The 15868-nt window shown below is 41.5% G+C and overlaps 1 protein-coding gene across 1 annotated transcript in view; it reads right to left on the bottom strand.

Moving 5' to 3' along the window:
- Positions 1-4263: 4263 nt before the first annotated feature.
- Positions 4264-15868, bottom strand: part of LOC126474528 (peptidoglycan-recognition protein SC2-like) — a 33465-nt gene continuing 21860 nt past the window's right edge. The window contains exon 3 of the mRNA XM_050101999.1: positions 4264-4499. Within this exon, the coding sequence (XP_049957956.1) occupies positions 4264-4499 (236 nt within the window). The remainder of the gene's footprint in view (positions 4500-15868) is intronic.

A 15868-nucleotide genomic window follows, 5' to 3' on the forward strand; every position in this document is an offset into this window, starting at 1 on the left:
ACTTCACTTGGTGCCCAAAACGAGACTGATCAAAAATCATTTCATGAATGTGTTTAAAAAATTTTAGTGCTCGTTCTAGTAACTGTTTCATTCTTTCATGCGGATACAGTTCATCCGAGAGAGAGTGGGAAAACCATTGAATCGATCCGGAAGAACGAACACAGGAAATACCAAAAAACACGAATATCCAGCCGTACAGCTATCAAGACAGCAAAAAGTAAGTAAAATTTTCATATGCAGTAGCCAAGCTTTCGTAGTGACGTAGCATCTTTCGGGTTGATCAAAACTTAACCCTGTCTTTTCCCGCCTTGAAACTGCTTTATTTCATTTTTTCCATAGTCAAGTCTTCGGTAGTTAAATTCAAGAAAGTGTATTATTATTGTCAGTGTAGAGCAAAAAATTTTACAATACGATGGATAGTTGCGAACAAAAGTGGTAAAAGGTGTGTCATTTAAGAGATAAAAACCATCTTGTCTTCTTGAGGTATGTGAACGTCAATTGTTACCCACAGTTAAAGTTTGATTTCAGGTCCCAGCAAGCCATAGCACTACGTCACAGACAAACGACTGACTACAGTGACAAATAATATCGGTGGCATCTTGACGTTTGACAAATAATTCACGGACATGGCTGATGATAAACAGCGGACACAGACAAAAGCAGATGACGGCGGTGATTCTAATGGACCTCCCTATCCATTACGATGGCACGCGATAGGCATACGTGCGGAGGCAGACTAAACCACGACTGAAGTTTTGGAAGCAGGTCCTAGTGTGCAAACTATTCCCGTTTTTGAAAAAAGTGACCTGACTGCAGTGGTCGAATCAATAATGGAAAGCGATTTCGAAATTCAAAGACAGAAAGAAACACAGACAAGGGAATGTGAAAAGCAGGAAAAAAAATGGATAAAAATGCCCGCGAAGACAATGAGAAGGCCGAAAGACGGCGCAATAAAGACCAGGTCCCTGCAAATCTTAATGAGAAGATAGAATCACTAAAAACAGACGAACTGACCTTCATTAGAATGTAGAACCTATCAAAACTCATATAATTTTGGTCAAGTCAGGTATAAATTTTGTAAAAACAGGCATAAATTCAGTAGAAACAGACCTGCAAACAGAGATAAATGACCTAAATCCACGGTTAAACAACGTAAAGACCGAACTAAAAGCAGACATAACAGCTGATTTAAATACCCAGTTGGGTAACGCACAAAACCAAATCAGTAGGCAGATCAAGGCCATGAAGTTAGAAATTGACACACAAGTAGAGTCGAAAATAGAGGACATACCCAAACGGTTAGATGCCAAAATCGAAGCAGCCAAGAGAAGGCAAATTCGAAAGTGATGGAATACCATCAACAATCTGCGACATTGAAAGAAGATTATAGTGCAATTTCTGATGAGGTAGAGGGAGTTAAAACCGCAGTAGACACGATGGAGCACGTTATTGATGGTCTCTCCAAACAGACTCAGACTCTCAATATACAGGATCAAGTAAAGAATATTGTCAAGGCACATGCCGAAGCATTGTCCGGCCCCTACCAGGAGTGGATTAAAAGCAAAGACGGAATCATAGAAAAGAAGGTCAAGAACGAACTAAGGGAAACTGTCAAAAATGTAACTTTTGAAATACTGGTAGCCCCCGGAAGAAAAGGAGAGCCTGTCCTGTCAGAATTAGTGCAGGTAAGACGAACGTTAGCTCAGGATCTACTTGAATTGCGTCAACAGATTACAATATAATTATTTTTAAACACTGACATGTTCGCACTCTGTGTTTCAAATTGTTGACTGTGCTAGGCTGGTAAATATGTTTCTACAGTTGTTGATTTAGTTCAGATTAGATGGAACACTATTGCAGCAGGAAGAGCTGACTAAGTAATAGAGACGGCGACTCATCTCATATGGGTGCTAAGTGTTTACAGTAATACATTGTAGTGAAAATATCGTGCTATTAAAATTAAAGTTTGTAGAAGTCCTTTTGTGGTGTAGTAAGCAGAATTTTACTGCAGGACCACCTCTCTTGTAATATGGATAACAAGAAATAAAATACCGAGAAAAGTGCCAATCAATCGAATAAAAGTAGTCAAGCTGTATACTCATAATTTTGTAGACATAACTTTATTCTCTTTTCTTTTATGTCTAGGTACGTAATTTTCACAGGTATAGGTGTAATGTACTCTTAAAGTTTAGATACAATCGTTTGACAGATGAGCATGAGTTAACAATTACAAATATGTCATACGAGACAGAAATGGTAAATTATTTTTATAAGACTGGTAACGATCGCATCAGAACATTAGAGATATTGAAAGTTTTAAGTTATTATATATTATTAGTCCTGTTGGTACAGTTCTGACACTGATCATAGTCACAGTGACCGGGATAAAAATACCTGAATTCAGAATTCGAAAATTTTATTTAGAGCGTAAAACAAAACATTGTTAGTAGTTCTGCATTATCACTTACGTGATAAGTTGGGTGCGAAGCGCATTTGTATATTTCCGTTCACGGCCAGCTGGCTGTGTTCATTTTGTCAGTCTTAAGAAGCTATTAATCAAATTTGAGCTTATGACGGGAGCACATGTAGACAACAAGCTGTCCTTTCGTATAATCAAGTCTGTGCAGTTAACAGTGGTACACAGTGCCAAGGTTTTCCGAACAGAACCGCGATGTCAGATCGCTTAGTTTTTAAGCAGTGGTAGAAGCCGTCTTTGCAGTTCAAAATATGGAAATTCAGGTCGGCCTGCTATGCAGACAACTATTCATTTTTATGCCCAAATATGTTTTGACACATCTGTGCCATCAAGAGTTGGTACTTTTATTTAGCATCAGCAAGGACCAAGTACACAACAGAAACACAAAAAAATGTATTTTGTGAACTAAAAATGTGTGAAGTTGTGAGTGTGGTGCAACTAACCAATGTATATATTTCTACAACAGATAAGAAAGAAAATGAGTATAGGTGACTCGAAATTAACTCATTAACTTCCCATTGTAGATGCTCAATCATGTGGAGTTAAAAGAACATCATGTACGCTATGACTGTAGAGCTTTCTTAGTTCACAATTGCACTTTTTCAACCTTATGGTCATTAGCAGGAGGTACTGCAGAAGATTCTGTTTCAAAATACGTCGAACTTTAAAATCGTCCGACATGTTGACTCGTCATCGTCAGAACTGAGCCTTTTCACTGTTACAATAGACCAGCATTGATAGAGTGCGAAGCTCTGTACATCGTGAAATGATGTAAATTACGTAAAATATTGCCAATGTTAACATCCTTCACAAAAATCTCAGTAAACTGACTCTCTTACAGATGAACGCAGGCAATTAGTACGAAAATACATTCACAAATGACCGCATATAAACACTGTCTACGAACATGAGTTTACTGCGATTTCACTAAAGGGTATTAACACTGGTAATAGTTCATGTAATTTACATGATGTTGCGCTTGTTCAGTGCTACTGTGCTGTTAGAGTGAAAATGCTCAGGTCTGACGATGACGTGTATACATGAAGGAGGATTTTAAAGTTTGACAAGTGTTGAAGCAAAATCCTCTGCAGCACCACTCGATAATGGTCTTAAGGCCGAAATTGCAGCTGTGAAATAAACAGCCTCTAGTGTCAACGGAGAATATGATGTCTTTTAAAAAGTACGTAAGTAATCGCAAAATACAGTAGCTAAACATTTTTTCGCACCGCAAAATTTTACTGATAGTTAAATGGATTTGTTAACTCGCCAAGTAACCTCACGAAAACATGTCATTTGCAGATGTCAAGCTAAAGAATAATGTAAAGTAACTTCTACAGAACGTAACATTTCAGAGCAGGGTGCTCTGACGCTGGCCTGCAGGGTGCTGGCGGCCGTGCTGTTTGCTTGTCCTCGCACAGTTAGTACATAGAAGCCATGTGCCAGGCGGCCCCATTGCCCGTCCTCTGCGCTTGCGCTCGGCCGCCGCATTGCGTCTGCGTAAGGCTTGGTGCTGCTCGTTCCCCCTGCCCAGATGCCCATCAAGCTGTAACAGCTGTACAAGAGAACAGATAATAATCGCAATAGATTTGGTAAGCCTCCCTTTCATTCAAAAAATTATTATTTGAAATATATTTGCATTTTGCAGAATCTGACGATAGGGCAAATGTGCGTAAACGCACAATGAGAATTCACATAATTCGCATGCTAAGAATGGGGTAGTCCCAGTTCCCTGCTAAGGGCAAGTCTTTGCAAGCGGCAGCACTTCGTAGCTGCAGCGTGTGTGGAAGTCACGCCGACCCGCGGCTGGCTGCGGCCGGACACTCGCCGTCGACGCAGGGCTGCGGGTCCGCCGTCCAGTTGTGGAGCCGCTGCAGCCAGCCATAGAGCGCGTCCCCCGGACACGTGGTGTTCCTGGCCTGGCGGTGGCCCAGCACCTCGAAGCTGGGCCGCAGCTCGCCCAGCGCCACGCCGCACCACATCAGCTGCTGCAACGCCTGCAGGGCGGCGTCGTTGGGCAGGCGCTCTGAGGGGAAAAGACGGAACAGCATCAGAACTTGAGGGTCTCATACCCATACTGCATTGTCACATATGGTGCTTACGGAGAAAAAATGTTCACATGTGTGTGAAATCTTATGGGACTTAACTGCTGAAGTTATCAGTCCCTAAGCGTACACACTACTTAACCTAAATTATCCTAAGGACAAACACACACACCCATGTCTGAGGGAGGACTCGAACCTCCGCCGGGACCAGCCGCACATTCCATGACTGCAGCGCCTCAGACCGCTCGGCTAGGAGATCGACACAAGAGTGGAAGCGACAGAGAACAGCGTAAGATGACTTTAAAAAAAAAGTGGAAAATGATTCAAGTAATAAAACATAGATTCGCTCAACTAGGCTGTTCGGGTATTTCCGGAACCTTTTAAGATATCGTAATTTTGAATTGTTCAAAATGGTTCAAATGTCTCTGAGCACTATGCGACTTAGCTTCTGAGGTCATCAGTCGCCTAGAACTTAGAACTAATTAAACCTAACCAACCGAAGGACATCACACACATCCACGCCCGAAGCAGGATTCGAACCTGCGATCGTAGCGGTCGCTCGGTTCCAGACTGTAGCGGCCAGAACCGCACGGCCACTCCGGCCGGCTTTGAATTGTGAAAAGTCCTCCATAATCGACCTATACTTTCTTTTTATAGCTGTACTCGCTGAGTGTGCGGCGTCGCCTGGAAATGTATTCATTCTAGTCTTCTTCTCCTCTCTCCTATCTCTGTCTGTCTCCTCCTCCCCCCTCTCTCTGTCCAACTGCTCCTCCACTCTCTATTGATTTTCTACTTCCCCTGTATCTGTCTTCTCCCGTACCTCCAACTCAATCTTCCTCTTCCCCCCTCTCTTTGCCAATTTCCTCCTCTCCCTTCTGTCGGTCCATGTCTGTCCTCCTCCCCCCTGTCCAACATTTCCTCTTCCTGTTTCCTGTCCATTTCCCCCCTCCCACTCACTCTGTTCGTCTCCCCTTCCCTTTCTCTCTATTTCTTCCACCTTCTGTCTCTTTCCGTCGTCTACTCTTCACTTTTTCTGCCTGTTTTCTTCTCCTCCTCTCTTTGTCCATCTTCTCCTTCCCTACCGAGCGAGGTGGCGCAGTGGTTAGAACACTGAACTCGCATTCGGGAGGACGACGGTTCAATCCCGCGTCCGGCCATCCTGATTTAGGTTTTCCGTGATTTCCCTAGATCACTCCAGGCAAATTGCCGGGATGGTTCCTTTCAAAGGGCACGGCCGACTTCCTTCCCTATCCTTCCCTAATCCGAGCTTGTGCTCCGTCTCTAATGACCTCGTTGTCGACGGGACGTTAAACACCAATATCCTCCTCCTCCTCCTCCTCCCCTGTCTATGTCGATATCCTCCTTTCCCCTCACTCACTGACCATTTCCTCCATCCCTAACCCCCTCCCCACCTCTCTCCTAACGTTATCACGCTCACTCCAGTGGTAGCTGGTGGTTCTTATACACACTGCATTTCTATCCACATCATAATTAATATGTGTACCAAATATGGTTGAAATCGTTTCAGGTATTTATGATGATCTCTTTAACAACGGAATATGTGATAATGTTCGATATAAATTTAACATACTTTTTTCATATCTGTACGTATATTTCATCCGATTCACTAGCGAATTTCGCATATGTTTTACACATTTTACACTAAATTTACACGTATTTCACCTGTATCCCTAGCAAATTTCGCCCTGCAGTTTCATTTTCGCGCAGCTCAGTGTTTATGACGTCGTATCTCCTGAACTATGTGCTGTTAAGTTAGACAATTTTGCAGCTACATCCAGTGGTGTATATGACTACCGTTACAAAATGTGTTGTGAATAGAATGCGTATTAAGAGATAATTCATTAAAGCGTCATACATTATGTGGCAATTTTTCACGCATCTCTGCCGTCGTTTCTCCTGAAATAGATCATTGTACACCCACCGGTCTTTTCCTTTTCTCCGTTCCTCTGATCTATTCCTCCCCATCCCCCCCATCACACACACTTTCCTCTCCCTCCCCCACAGCATCTCGACACTGCATCTGGCAGCCTCATCTGGCTAACATCTAGTACCTGCACACTCCAACAGGAAGTGCTGATTCCTCTCCCCCCACCCGTATCTTGCTATCCCTCACCCTTTCCTGGCATATCCTGGACTGCTACTTGTATTCGATGTGTTGTACAATGGTCTGGTTTTTTTTAGGTACGTTCAGTAACATATGTGTATGCTGTATACGAAGTGTTCTGCGAATAGACTTCGCATCAAAGAAGTAATAAATTAAAACGCCACGCATGAATCGACAGTTTTACAAGATTCTTAGTATTTGGCGTCATAACTTCGGAATAATGTGTAGTACAATGATATATTTTAGCAGATACTTGTGAATACTATCTGCAAAAGTATCGCGAATACGATTAGCGGTAAAAAAGTGTAAATTAAAACATCATACTTCATTTAGCAGTTTTATTGCAAGAACAGCAAAAATGTAGTATACGATAAACTTATTTTTCTTCGATTATTTTGTGGCCGTTGTTGGTGAGAAAAGTTTCATAAATGTTTAAAATATGTGTGCAGAGTTTGAAGCAAGTCACTAAGCGCCCCCATTATCAAATACTGTGTGAATAAACTATGGGTATTCGCACGTCGTGGGCTACACTGCTTTTTCACCCCTACCCCCACCCATTTGACAGGTATGTGGCACTTGCTGCGACAGTGAGTGATATGTGTACCAAGTTTCATTGAAATTGGTCGACTGGTTTAAGAGGAGATGTGGAACAAACATATATACATGTACATCAATTTTTATATGTTCCAAACCGCTGCGCAAAAGAACGGGATTCTCCGGTGTTCATACTCCGTGTTCTATTAGTGACAGAAAGGTAGGGTCAACTGTCTTGGATACCCTTGGGTTAGGGACCATTTGTATATGCAACTGGAGGGGATGACCTTAGTGTCGCTATCCTATAGTCCAAGGTCAAAGTGTGAATAGGACACACTTCCTCCTGCTTAGGTAAATGTAGCAAATCGCTATGTTCTTTTTGCATCTGATGTAGTGTACGATGGAGACGGTTCCTTCTAACACCAATTTTTTTTTTCGCCGTCACCAGCGGACCAATAGCCAGTGGACAATTCCAAGACGGCTATGCACAGGAAATCGCTGAAAGTTTTGCAATATATACCCAAGATTCCTATCTCGAAATACCATGATACCGATGTCCAAAGTGACTATGATGGTGCACGTAAAATAAGCACGTAAATTTTTTAAAATAAACTACAGTCGTCATACCCTCTGATTTAAACTGACGGATATACCCATGATGAATGAATGATGCATTTGCTTAAATTTTACGCGTGCAATGCGACAAAATTAGATTACCTGTAGGCCGAAAAAATGTTGAAAACATGATTTTTGGTACCAAACCCCAACCGCCGATTCCGACAAGGCTGTGCGCAGCTTATGGCTCACCTTTTTTCGATATATTCCTCAGATCCCTATCTCGAAAACACTTAAATATTTTCTAGGTATCCTTATCTCTGTCCCAGATGCAGAGGTTCAAAATTTTCCTATTGGTACATGAAATATGTACACGTAGAAATTAAACAGATTGATTGATGACGCGTATATCCGTGATAAACCCATGATTTAATTAAATAGACGGGTATGCCCCGAATCAATGCCCGAATGGGTGAATAAATGAATGAAGGAGCGAATGATACATTTTCGTAAATTCATGGACTATTCCTGAGGAAACCACAAAAAGGCTCGGTTCAAATGGCTCTGAGCACTATGGGACTTAACTACTGAGGTCATCAGTCCCCTAGAACTTAGAACTACTTAAACCTAACTAACCTAAGGACATCACGCACATCCATGCCCGAGGCAAGATTCGAACCTGCGACCGGAGCGGTCGCGCGGCTCCAGACTGTAGCCCCTAGAACCGCAAGGCCACTCTGGCCGGCCCACAAAAAGGCGATTTTCACAATGTTTCTGCGGTCAGCATTTGGTCAAAACAGCTATCCACAGCAAATGCCTGTAATTTTTAGACTATATTTCTAAAATTCCAGTCTGTAACAACAATGAAAATTTTCTAGAAATCTTTTCCCATTTTCGAGATACAGAGGTTCAAAGTTATCCTGCCTGTGGGCGTAAAATACGCAAGTAAAATGCGATGTGAGGTGAAAATATAGTTTATACAGCTACGTAGCATGGAGGAATATGATGTAAAGTGTCTCCGTTACCATCAGAATTGTTCTGGGAATTCCACGTTGTAGTGCTCGAAAAAATTACATAAAAATTCCTGTGCACGTAAAATACGATCTGAGATGTAAAATTAGTTCTGCGTTATTTCAATTCCACATAAGTAAATTATGAAAATTAGTGACCCATATGAGTTATATGAATGACATGCCCTGCCGTGGCAGGGAAAAGAAGGGAATTAGCGGAAAGATGCTTCTACAGCAGCACAGAAAACGCGAGTGTGCTTCTCTTTATTAGACGATTCTGACCGAAACGTGGGGTATGAGGTGCCTCATTCTACCTTCCTTGGCATCTATAAAAATTTTACGAAAAATATCGGCATGAGAACATATTCGCGGTTTTTTATCCTGAGAGAGAAGTAGACAGTGGCAGAAGGATACGGAGAAGTAGTAAATACTGAAAAGTAACTGACAGTGGTTGCGATACAGAAAGAGCGAAAGAGACAATGACAGTGTGGAGAAAGAGCGGGACTCATTGGCAGTGGAGTATAGTAGCCAGTGAGAGTACAGTGCTAGGGCGTCATGCCACGGACTGCGCGGGCACACCCGCCGGAGGTTCGTGTTCTCCCTCGGGCATGGATGTTTGTGTTGTTCTTAGCATAAGTTACTTTAAGTTTTAAGTTGTGTAAGTCTAGGGACTGATGACCTAAGCAGTTTGATCCCTTAGGAATTCACACACATTTTTGAACAGTGCTAGGAAAAGAGAGGAAACAGTGCCAGTGGGAGAGAAATAAAGAGAAGGAGAAAGTGGAAGTAGGTGAGAGTCAGTGATAATGACAGAGTATATGGCAATGACAACGAAGAAGACAGGGGTAATGATAGTGAGAAGGCGCAGCAACATTGAGAAGGAATGGGTGGGATAGTAGCAGCAAGAAAATAGAAGAGGGAGAGAGTGACAGTGAGAAGAGACAGTATAGTGCTAAGACAGAAGGAAGGCGATTATGGCTGAGATACAGGAGGCTGTGACAGTTGGAGGGCCACCATGAGATAATGACATTTAGTTGGGCCGAATGAGTGAGTGGGAATGGGAGTGAATGGACGTGAGAGATTTACAACCATGGTCTAGTGGGTGAGAACGAGTTAGAGTTAGGGGCAGCTCGTGGGAGTGAGAGATAAGTTGCTTGTGAAAAAGAGCAGAACATTTTCGCATGTAAATCGTTTTGAAAAAATTTTTAAGGCGCGAAGGAAAGGAGAATGAGATAGCTGGTACCCCACTTTTCAGTCAGAGTCTTTTAACAAAGAGAAGCATATTCGCTTCTTTCATGCTCCTATAGGAAAATTTTTCCGCTGGTAATATGTATGGATTAAGTATGGAGATAATGGTATCAAATTTGTTTTTTCATACGGAATTGAACTAATTCTTACTCATATTATGGTAATTGCAAAACAGACGAAATTAAAGGATTTTTACTCGTCGAAATCCAAGTCAATTTCGGAGTAATTACAATATTTAGTACTTAGTATTTATCTATTTGGACATGAAACAGATTGCTGTCTCATGGGAATTAGTGTCTTCATACTCAAATGTCACGTCGGATAAGAAGGAAAATGCGTATTGCACCACCGCGATACCTATATAACAGATGCACAGACCTAATCTACCTACATTGAATCTATGTCGTTCGTGTGTGCCAACTTATTGTTAGTTTGAAAATAAAAAAATTCCACAAACCAAGAAAAACTAGGTATGCTACTGCTTTACAGAGAATAAAGAACAAGCGTGCAAAGAACGGTGCGAATGAAATAAGTGTTAGGGTAGCTGCTGATTGTAATTTACATGTTAGCTCCAGAGAAACTGCAAGTGCCTCTCGAATAAGTCATCCCACCGCCGTTCTCATTTTTTGCGTAAACAACAAGTTCCATCCGTATTGTGCGTCACATTACTAGCGGATTCACCAGCGCCACTGCAGAAGACATGTCACATTCTGTCGCTCTGTTCCGCTACATCACGACAAGAGATTTTCCCTTCAAAGCCTTCTTTCTATCGACGAAACTACCTTTATCAATCATGGAAAACTGAAGATAAGAGTATATCGTGCTCGGCCGTTCGGAATCCGCAGGCAGGGCGGCTGAAAATCGGAGCCAACCGATTGTGAACGTTTGGTGTTAAATTATTGGACACTGCATGATCGGTCTTAGACCTGTACAGTTTCATATGGAAATGCTACCGGCTCTCTTAGTGCAAGTGGCACTTAAAATACCTAAATGTTTGTTGTATCAGCAAGCTACTCGCTTGTGACTGCGAAAGCACTCACGCAGCTCATTTCTGATTGCTGGATAGGACGTGAAACCATTATCAGTAAGCCTGCATGTTCGTCTGATCTAATGTCAATGGACTTTTTTTTCTGGGGTGAACTCAAAGGTGAAGCTTATGTAGAATATCCAACGAGCAAAAAAGATCTAAAAATGGAATTTGGCCTCATTTGCAATTATATCTAAGGTACTATCACGCCCCCCCCCCCCCCAGGAGTAAAGCTAAGAACCCACCTCTGTGGTTAATTCATCCGGTACAACACACTGGCCACCCTAGCTGTCGTATTCACAGCATTGAAGGCACACCTAGAATTCAGTTAATCGCAGGAGAAGCTCGATCTCGCAGACTGTTAACATCAGATTACACCAAATACTTATTTAGTACTCAGAAGCACTTAAAACGTCCATAGAAGTAGAATGTTCAATAAAAATTGCGAATTAAGCGACCTGGTGTCCGGTCGTGCTTGAACCATATTATGTCAGTGCAAATACGGCACAAAATTGCAAATGGTGTTTGCGAACTCTTTCTCTATCTGTCTCCACATAGTCCTGTTAACTGGTATTTAAACAGACCTGCTGCATTAGAGGAAAACCCAACGCTGCTGACGAGCGTGAACGGTAATTTGTGGTACTGACGTCTGCACTTAACTTGTTGACAACATTTTCATCGTGTGCAAGTCTCTCCTCTTCAAAGCAGTATTATCGTGAAACAGAAGGCTGTCGTCCCCACGTACTTCCAGATACAAATTTCTGTTACTTACCTGATACATCACATTGATAATGAGGAAAGTAAACATTCCGGGTGTGACTTAAGTAGACATTTGAAGAAAATATGCTCTATTTCTAATTACTCCCGGTACATGTTTACTCATACAACAAATTACAGAAGTTCGCATTACATTTTAACAATCCATAAGAAGTTTGGAATAATTCAGAATAAATTTGAAGCTTTGACAAATCTTTTAAAAACAATGTGATGGGCACTTTTACTCGCAGCGACATATTGTATTGCTCCTCTTAGCGCATGACTACGTCCATAAATGAGGGCAGCAGACTCTACGATGCGACCTAGTATCTATTCTCGCCTGGATGAATCTATTCTATACAGCATAACTGAAAATCTAAAGACGTAATATCCGAAGCTCTCAAGTTATAAAATCGTACTATCAGGACGAATCTACAGATTAGCAAAAGGTTTTCCCCATAGTTATCTTGGAAGGATAGTCTCTATTGTCAGTGGAATGACCTCTAGCTGTTCAAGTAACGTGTTTTCTAAAATGTTTCAGTGTCATCCCAAGGTTGCTGTGCAGCCCCTAGATACATGACACATAAGATACAGAATGTGTTAGACTTTATCAAGAACACCCTGCACACTGCTTGTCACGCGCCAAGTGGATTGTGAGTAAGGAGAGGTTTACATCAGTAAGACCAGTAAGCCTGTAGCAATACGCATCCAGGAACACGAGCACTACATTCGACTTACATAGCACAAAAGTTCGACGGTGGTTGATCATCAGAAAGACCGCGAAGAGAAAATAAAATTCAGTGACACTTGTGTAAGACCAGGGAGGCCATTAAAACGTCCGAACAAAATAAACAGAAAAGATGACTACAGCTTCTTCCACCCTCAGTACCAGCTGTCAGAGCCCATCAGGCCATACTAGCAACTTAGGGTTGGACGAAGGCGGTACTAGTGGTCATCAGATAATGGTATTAGGAAAATGCAGATTTGTATGAAGAAGGCATTGATGGACAGACTCGAAAGTGACCAGTGAGAAACTGCTGCTACGTTTCCGATTTCCTACAAGAACAGATTGAGAAAGGATCAAACCCTACCACCGTTCCTCATTTGCTGGTGACTGATGTATCCACGCTTTATGTGATTGGAGATTTACTGTGTAGTTTTTACGAAAGCTTTCTTTATAATTTCTTATTTTAGGTTTTTGGACGACTTTAATAATATTTTAGTAGTAAGAATAGAGCAGTCACCAACAATGATCAAGTTCAAAGCAACCGAACATGGGATATAGGACTCTTTGGAGGACTAAATAAGCCTGTGATAGCGTACTGTTAAGTTACTACCATTATTACCGTTACTGTTTCGACTACTGTTACTAGTATGATTAATAGCCATGCTCCTTGTCAAATGTACTTAATCGTGTGAGTCATTTATGTGTTGTCAAATGAACTTCTTGAAAATATGTTGCAGAAAAGTATTTCATAGTGTTTTCGTGTTCTGAGTACTTGGAAATCTTAATCTTCGAAGACAGTGCCTCTGCCCAAGCAAGCACCTAATTACAAAAAGAAATTAATTCAAAAAAATCTAGAGCTAAAGGACTAAAGCAAACGATAAAAATAGTTCCAAATCATGGAGTTTTTTCTAAATAATAATTCGCAACGAAAAGTCAGAGACGTACCAAGCATTCTTGAGAGCTGACTCGCAGCGACTGCAAGGGAATGATATATCCGACAGCCACCATTAACATTTCTAAATAATTTTGATACAAGGCCATTCAAGATATTTAGTGTGAAATGCAGTATCTTTTACAGACTAGTCTTTAAATACTAAGTGAATTATTGCAGAACTGTGACTTTAGATAACTAGTTAGTGAAATAACACATGCTGTACAAAAAACTACTTTTTGTAAATCTGTGAAGTGAACAGGAAGGCAAATGATCTGTCAGATTATAAACTTGAGGCCTCATACAGAAGAAAGCATTAGTTCTGTAAGGAACTGAGCCACTTCCGGCTATAATAATGGATCTAAATTGCGACTCTGAGATTCCATGAAGTCGGGTGGAAGCAACAAACATGACATTCATTCAGTCAAGAAGGGGCGGTGTCACGACCCATCATGGCTTATCTTCACTGGAGCAATAAACAACAACAGATCCGCATACGTTCGCCACAAGAAATCAGTACAACAGACTTTCTCAATTCTTCGCATAACAACAGTAAATTTCTGTGGTATTGCACGATTATGGTGAAATATTATTGGATCCTCACCAAACACAGTACATCAGTAGACACTGGGAAAGGTTACTTCTACCGTGGCCTAAATGTCGATTTTATTCATTTAGTGACAGCTATTTCACTACGTGACATGACTCTACGCTTAGAAATCTTTGTCAGTTGTCTAAATAGTAAAAGTCTACGCACTTACAGATGGAAGAGGCTGATATTTAATAAAACTAATACTGAAGGCTATAAGGAAAATGCGGGCAGTATCAAAGCAGCACTGCTGGCTGTGAAAGAAAGAGATGAAACAAATGGAGGGTTTGGTAAAGGACTTACAAGAAGCCACTGTGAAATAAAGGAATTAGGATACTAGAGACCTGGATAACAGTCATATTCATTGGTATATGTTGTTGAGTTCAGTTTTATGTATGTCTCCAAGCTGATGTATCCTAAGAATGTCTTAATAACTTTTGCATCCTACATTCATTTGAACCTGCTCACAGTATTCACGTCTATGTCTCCCTTTACAAATTTTATCATCCATACTTACACAACTGACTGTTCCTTGATGCCTCAGGATGTGTTCTGTCGACTGATCCCTTCTTTTAGTCAAGTTGTTCTGCAATTTTTTCTCCAGTTCGATTTAGTACCTCTTCAATATCTAATCGATCTGCCCATCTAATCTTCAGCAGTTTTATTCAGCATCACATTTCAAAAGCTCCTACTCACTTCTTATTTGTACTGCTTGTCGTTCACGTTTCGTTTCCGTACAAGGCTACAATCCGTACAGATACTTTCAGAAAAGGCTTCCTAACACACTGCATTACATGGCAACAAATTCCACATTTTCATAAATACTTTTGTTGGTACTGCCATTCTGCACTTTATATCCTTTCTGCTTAGGCCATCAACAATTATTTTGCTGCCCAAATAGCAAAATTAATCCACTAGTTTCAGTGTCTTATTTCCTAATCTAATGTCCTTAGCATACCGTGATTTAATTGACTACATACAAAGTCTTCTCAAAACTCTCTACTTTCCGTTCAACAGACTTTCTAATTCCTTTGCCGTCTCTAAAAGAATTGCAGGGTCATTGGCAAACCTCAAGTTTTTATTTCTTCTCCCTGTAATTTCCGATCCAAATATCTCCTTGGTTACCTTTATTGCTTGCTCAGTGTAGAGATTAAAAAACATTGGGGATAAGCTACAAATCTGTCTCCCTTCTCAAAGGCTGCTTCCCTTTTACTTCCTTCGACTCCCACAACTGCAGTCTGACTTCTGTATAGGTCGTAAATAACCTTTCGCTCTCTGCATTTTGTACCTGCTACCTTCAAAATTAGAAACAATGTAATGGAGTCAACATTGACAAAATATTTCTCTAAACCTGCAAATGCCATAAGCATTGGTTGGCTTTTCTTCGGGCTATCTTCTAAGATACACTGTGTGAGCAAAAGTATCCGGACACCTGGCTGAAACTGACTTACAAGTTCGTGGTGCCCTCCATTGCTAATGCTTCAATTCAGTACGGTTTTGGCCCACCCTTAGCCTTGATGTCAGCTTCCACTCTTGCAGCCATACGTTCACTCAGGTGCTGGAAGGTTTCTTGGGGAATGGCAGCCCATTCGTCATCAAGTGCTGCACTGAGGAGAGATATCGATGTCGGTCGGTGTGGCCTGGCACGAAGTCGGCGTTCCAAAACATCCGAAAGGTGTTCTTTAGGATTCAGGTCAGGACTCTGTGGAGGCCAATCCAATACAAGGATGTTATTGTCGTGCAACCGCTCCGCCACAGGCCACGCATTATGAACAAGTGCTCGATGGAGTTGAAAGATGGAATCGCCATCCCCGTATTGCTCTTCAACAGTGGGAAGGAAGAAGGGAA

The sequence above is a fragment of the Schistocerca serialis genome, chromosome 4 (genome assembly GCF_023864345.2).
Source record: "Schistocerca serialis cubense isolate TAMUIC-IGC-003099 chromosome 4, iqSchSeri2.2, whole genome shotgun sequence".
Classification (NCBI taxonomy): Eukaryota; Metazoa; Arthropoda; class Insecta; order Orthoptera; family Acrididae; genus Schistocerca; species Schistocerca serialis.